Source organism: Lithobates pipiens, unplaced genomic scaffold, assembly GCF_037356315.1.
Source record: "Lithobates pipiens isolate NorthernLeopardFrog02 unplaced genomic scaffold, aLitPip1_a1.2 Scaffold_65, whole genome shotgun sequence".
In the NCBI taxonomy this organism is placed as follows: domain Eukaryota; kingdom Metazoa; phylum Chordata; class Amphibia; order Anura; family Ranidae; genus Lithobates; species Lithobates pipiens.
In genome coordinates, this window is record NW_027507887.1 from 1,541,141 (window position 1) to 1,547,733 (window position 6,593).

At 38.0% G+C, this 6,593-nt stretch overlaps 1 protein-coding gene across 1 annotated transcript in view; it reads left to right on the top strand.

Annotated features, from left to right (window-relative positions):
* The window catches only part of LOC143958938 (uroplakin-3b-like), a 46,924-nt gene extending 41,452 nt beyond the window's left edge, over nucleotides 1-5,472 (top strand). The window contains exons 5-6 of the mRNA XM_077467925.1: nucleotides 1,790-1,919; nucleotides 5,350-5,472. Coding sequence (XP_077324051.1) covers nucleotides 1,790-1,919; nucleotides 5,350-5,398 — 179 coding nt within the window. The 3' untranslated portion in view covers nucleotides 5,399-5,472. The remainder of the gene's footprint in view (nucleotides 1-1,789; nucleotides 1,920-5,349) is intronic.
* The last annotated feature ends 1,121 nt before the right edge of the window (nucleotides 5,473-6,593 follow it).

Genomic DNA, 6,593 nt, shown 5'->3' on the forward strand with positions numbered 1-6,593 from the left:
ATTGATAGGTGCCCCATAAAGGCACTGATAGGCGGCATGGATTGGCATGGATAGGCGGCATGGATGGGTATGAATAGCTGGCACGGATAAGCATGGATAGGCGGCATGGATGGGCACTGATAGGCAGCATGGATGGGCACTGATAGGCGACACTGATGGGCACTGATAGGTGGCATTGTAGTGTAAAGTAATGTACTGATGGATGCCAATCAGTGCCAAACAATAATGCATGCCAATCAGTGAAGCCCATTGTGGACACTGATTGACATCCATTGTGGGCACTGTTTGGCATCCATTGTGGGCACTGACTGGCATCCCTGGTGGTCTAGGGTGGCATACCTGGTGCTGGGCATCCAGGGTGGTCTGGTGGCATCCCTGGTGGCCCAGTGTGGGCATCCTGGGGGGGCTGTGCTGATAATCGATCAGCACAGACCCCCCTTTCAGAGGAGTAGCCGATCGGCTCTCCTCTACTTGCGTCTGACAGTGAGGAAAAGCCAATCACTGGCTGTTCAATGTGATCAGCTGTGATTGGACATGGCTGATCATGTGGTAAAGAGTCTCCGGGGGTGTGCAGCGGCTTAATATCCTGAGGACATCATATGACGCCCAGTCAGGATATTGAAACCACTTTGCCGCCATCATTCAGCTATATGGCAGGTGGCAAGTGGTTAAATATCATGGGTCAGCCCAGCTGGCGAGGAGTTGATCGGCTGGAAGAATGGAGATGGAGTCTTAGGTTGTCAGGGCCTTTGAGGGAGCTCCCCAGTCTGTGTGGATGACCTTGGGCCTGGGCTCGGGTGCAGATGGGGCCCTCCAAGAAAATGTGGAGGTGTCCTGGACAGGATGCACAGGAGGAGCAAGAGAGGACAGTGGGAGAACACTGCCGGGCAAGTCTAGAGGAGTACTGCAGAGGCAGCCAGGAGTGCTGGTGAGTGAGCACACCGTCAAGAGGACTGGGAGGCACACCTGAGAGGACTGATGTGAAGCAGTCTGGGAGATAGGTGCAGAGCCAGTCTGGCGGATGGTGGTGTCATGGGCAGTGGAGCGAGGTAGCTGCAGCCAGGAGGGCTGGCAGTGCCTGAAGAGGTGGCACAGGGAGCAGTAGCCACAGGGACAGCTAGCACTGAGACTTTTCTATCTGCTACACCATATGGGCCTGTGGTTCCTTCCTGTACAGGGCATTTGCTTTGGGCCTGGCTGAGCCAGTGCCAGGCTTACAGTGCTAGTTAGTCTGGAGAAGGAAAGAGAGGAAGCAATGTGCAGGAGGAGTAAGGAGTGATATTCTGAAGACAGGAAGTGATGTGCAGGAGGGGAAAGGAGTGATGTATATACAGGATGTATATAAAGTCCCACTTTTGATTCCATGGGCATCTCATAAGTCCCCATCCCTATCCAAGTTCAATCTCCCTCAATAAAGCATAAAAAAACGAAGCGCAAGGACTGCTTCATGTCTCTGGATGAATGACAAGTTTGTGCCTGGCGGGGTCAGGGTGACAGACAGACCACAATACTACTAGTACACATGTAATTTTGCATCATTGCAACGTCACATGTGCTCTAAAAGTTTTCTATGTGTAGCATTTACCCCCAAAGGAGCCACTTTGGCATGGTAGATTCTTTGTTCTCCCCTCTGACACAGGCCATGGTAATGGGATGCTGCAGAGGAGCACACAGAATTTCACCGTTCCTCATCCCATTCTCCTACACCTACAGTATCCGGGTACATGTGTGATGTTGTAGTATGTACTGTGGCAGAAACGACTAATAAAGTTTATCTTTTGTCTTGCAGCACAAGATTTTCATACCATTGACCCTAATCCTAAATCGCGCAGTGCTAGCATGATCATTATTTCAACAATCCTCCCACTGCTCGTACTTGCACTACTAGCCATTTTTGTTATTGTCTTATTCTTGAGATGGTAAGTTTTGCCACTACATTTAAAATCTATACAGAATGTATTGTGGTACTTCAAAAAGCAACAGACTCTTTTAGAAGATATTGCTATCTAGCACAATATATTTGATAGATTGGGATTGAGTAGACAGGGAGATTGTTTTGTATAGATCACTAATCTCCTTACCCTGTGTAATCTTCATTATACATTTCTATACTAGGTTTGTTCATTGTCTCTAACCTACATACTCTCTTCTCTTTTATGTTTAGAGGATGACCCTGTCTTCCTGTCTGATTCTACTTTTCTAGAGCCTAGCAACATAATAAGCCTGTAAATGTTTGACCCATTGTACTTTCTCTCGCCTGTAGAATAGCAAACAGTAAAAAAAAAGTTGAAAAAATTATATTTTAGACAACAGGCAAAAGGGGATGGTTAAAGTGATTGTAAAGTATCTTATTTTTTTTTTTTTTTTTTTAATAACAAACATGTTATACTTACCTTCTATGTGCAGTGGATTTGCACAGGGCAGCCTAGATCCTTCTCTTCTCAGGTCCCTCTTAGCTGCTCCTTGCCCCTCCGCTGTCGAGTGCCCCCACAGCAAGCCCCTTGCTATGGGGGAACCCCAGCCAAGTCACAGCTCTGGTAGGCAATGGGGCTCCGGTAAGTATTCCAGTATGCTGGGGAGGCTGCTGCACACAGAAGGGTTTTTAGCTTAATGCATAGAATGCATTACGATAAAAAAAACATTCAGCCTTTACAGCTCCTTAAAGGATGGTCCTGTCCACATTATTCACAAAGACCCCTAGAAAATCACCAGCCTAAGCAGTAGCATAAAATTAATACTTAATTTGATGATAAGAGTAAACATGAAGAACTACAGCACTGTCATAAGCAGTAGACATGCAAAAGGAAAAAATGTGTTTAGTTTTGTTTCGTTTTAATTCGTTAATTAATTCATTTCGTTTAGTTATATTCGTTAAATTCCTTAAATTAGTTTTCGTATTTCACTTAGTTTTCTACCGAATTCGAAAGATCGGTCACAATCGAAAATATTTCTACCGAATTTGAAATGATTTTAACATGATTCGAAATTATTTCAACTGCATTCGAAATTATTTCAACTGCATTCGAAACTATTTCAACCGGATTCGAAAATATATTGCGACCGGACTTCAGGGCCATGTATCTCGGGGTCACTTGGTGCTAGAAACTCCAAATTTGGATATGTTATAGTGCTAGTTCTATTGTGTTTGCAAATCTGGTGTTTCTAGCTTATAAGTGATCCCGAGATATGTGGCCCCAAATTCGGGTCGTTTTTTTTGCACTGGTACAAGTATGAGAAGTTGATGTGACAGATATATATAAGTAAGTATAAGTAACTAACCATCTTCCAAAGTTTCTAATTCAAATCGAAAAGATTAGAACAGAATAGAAAAAAATAATTTAATAGAATAAAATAGAAGAATATACAACCATCTTCTGAAATTCAAATTTGAATAGAATAAATTTGAATTACGAATAGTATGAATTCAAATTTTTAAATTAATTAATTTTAAATTTGGATAGAAAAGATTATAATAAAATAGAAAATAGACTAGAAAAACAATAGAACAGAACAGAATAGAATATATTATATTTTATTCTGTTCTATTGTTTTTCTAGTCTATTCTTTTATATTCTATTAAAATCTTTTCTACTAAAATCGAAATCATTATATACTAAATTCGAATTTCGGAAGATGGTTATATATATATATATATATATATTTTCGACATTTGAATTTTGTATAGAATGAATTTGAATTTGAATAGAAAAGATTAGAATAGAGAATAGACTAGAACAATAGAACAGAATAGACTATAGATACTATCTATTTAATTTTAAATTTTTTTGCAGATTACCATTTGTTTAATAAGATCTCCTGCAGACTATTAGCATCTATTAAATTTTTTTGCATATCTCCTGCAGACTATTAGTATCTATTTAGTTTTTTTCACCAGATCTCCTGCAGACTATTAGCATAATTTTTTTTATAGCAGATCTCATGTAGACTATTAACAGCCATTTCACTTCTTTTTTTGCAGATCTCCTGCAGACTTTTAGAATCAATTTCATTTTTCTTTTTTTTGCAGATTACTATTTATTTCCATCAGATCTCCTGCAGTATATTAACATCTATTTAATTTTTTGCAGATCTCCTGCAGACTATTAGCATTTTTTTCATTTTTATTTTTATTTTTTTGCATTAGAACAGCCATTTCCTTTAGATATAGATGCTAATAGTCTGCAGGAGATCTGCAAACAATGAAATATATGTTATTATACTGCAGGAAATCTGATGGAAATAAATAGCAATCTCCAAAAAAAAATGAAATTGATTCTAACAGTCTGCAGGAGATCTGCAAAAAAAAAAAAGTGAAATGGCTGTTAATAGTCTACAGGAGATCTGCTAAAAAATAGACGCTAATGGTCTGCAGGAGATCTGGTTAGAAAACAAAATAGATACTAATAGCCTGCAGGAGATCTGCAAAAAATGTAAATAGATGCTAATAGTCTGCAGGAGATCTTATGGAAACAAATAGTAATCTGCAAAAGAAATTAAAAATGAAATAGATAGTATCTATATTCTATTCTGTTCTATTGTTTTTCTAGTCTATTCTCTATTTCCATTCTAATCTTTTCTATTCAAATTCAAATTCATTCTATATGAAATTCGAATGTTGGAAAGAAATATATATATATTATAAAACCACCATCTTCCGAAAATTCTAATTTAGAATATAATGATTTTGATTTTGATGCATCCGAATTACCGAATTGCAATGCTAACGAATTCAAACGAAGTTTGAATCGAATTCGAAGAATGACATTTTGCGACCCGACTTTGGGGCCATGTATCTCGGGGCCACTTATAGCTAGGAATACCATTGGTATGCAAACACAGTAGGACTAGCACTACAACATATCCAAATTTGGGGTTTCTAGCTCTAAGTGACCCCGAGTTATGGGGCCCCAAAGTCGGGTCGCTAAATGTCAAGCACTTTTCTGAAGCAGAGAATGACATAGGGTTATAGGGTTTTACAATCACTTTAAAAAACCAAGCAGGAGATTATGGCTCTAATTGAAATGCCCATGTGGAATCCAGTTTTATTAGTCTGTGGATGGACCCACACATTTTAGTGTTAGCCATAATTGTCAGCATTTTTATTAGCATCTATTATTTTTTTATTTTTGTGGTCAAGGTGGGAACATTGTAATATGTAAAAACAGTAACAGGTATTTACAGATGAACATCTACAATTGCTTCAAGTATACTTAGGGAACTGTAGGGAAAATATAACAGCAACAGAAGGCAGTAGAGATATTTCAAAAATACATTTATTATTTTTATACAAAATAAAGTGAAATAAATCTTTGGAAAAAAAATACAGTAAATATTTTTGTTTTCTTTTAGCTGCTGCAAACGATTTGCACCAAAGCGATGTCAACAGGGCAGTGAATAATTCAGATAACATTTTGCTGCCATCAATGTGAAAATGTCATTTTTTATGTTTAACTGTTTCTATCATATAATAGATTTTACCAAACACTGCTGTAATTATTACCTATAATCTGCATGTTATGTTTATCTATGTAAAAATTGTATATTGTTAGGTGACTGTCAATTGTATACATTATATATATATATATATATATATATATATATATATATATATATATATATATATATATATATATATATATATATATATATATATATATAAGAAAAATTGTTTTCTTTGGATAGTCAGTTTATTGCCTTCTGTGTCTCATTAGGAAGATTTACCTTCATGCCCTGTCCTGTAGAGTCAACAGGAAGAGAAAGGATATCTTTCCAATGTGAAGGATATTTCCTCTAAGACTGTTGTCATGGGTAAAATTGTTCCAGTTGGAAGATTCCCCCTCTATTCCCATTCTGGTGGCAACTCCAAACTTTCAAATTACCTTCACTTTCTTTCCAGTGACACTGGAGATCAGGACAATTTGAGAGGATGAGTCTCCCTGGTTAGGACACAGACAGCAATAAAAACCTGACAGTGGTTCTATCACCTCTCTACTGTATCCAATTTACATTTTTTTGCCTTTTGTTAAACTTTAATGTCTAGTACACAATAAGAAATGGCATGTTTTCTATAGCAATTATAATAATAGTATTTGGCATCTGTAAAGATCCCACACAGTCCTCTCCAACTCTCATAATAGTGTGTTCTGTTTGACTCAAAATAACTATGACATGAACTAAGGGGAAAGTTCCAAAGTGGGGATACAGACAGTAAATAAGCTCCATGGGGGTTCCAGCCTTCCCTCACTTTATCCAGAACCAGAAAAATGCTGGTTTGCACTTTAGATGTCCCCTGAAAGCAATATACTGTAAGCTTTAGAACATCTTAGGTCTATAAGGTTAGAAGAAGGTCATCTGCAAGCCAAACGCACCTGTCATTGAAATCTGAGTAATCTCAGAAGCATCTCATACCAATGTCAAACCAATGCCACTGACAAAAGGCCAACTCTGGGCTCCCTGCTTCTGCTCACATTACTTTATTTCAATTATTTATTTATTTAAACTGGTCATGTGATAAGCGAGGTGCTTTCTGGATCTTCTCCTGGTGGTGGCGTGTCCTCAATGCAGAAAAGCATTGCTGGTATGATGACATTGGA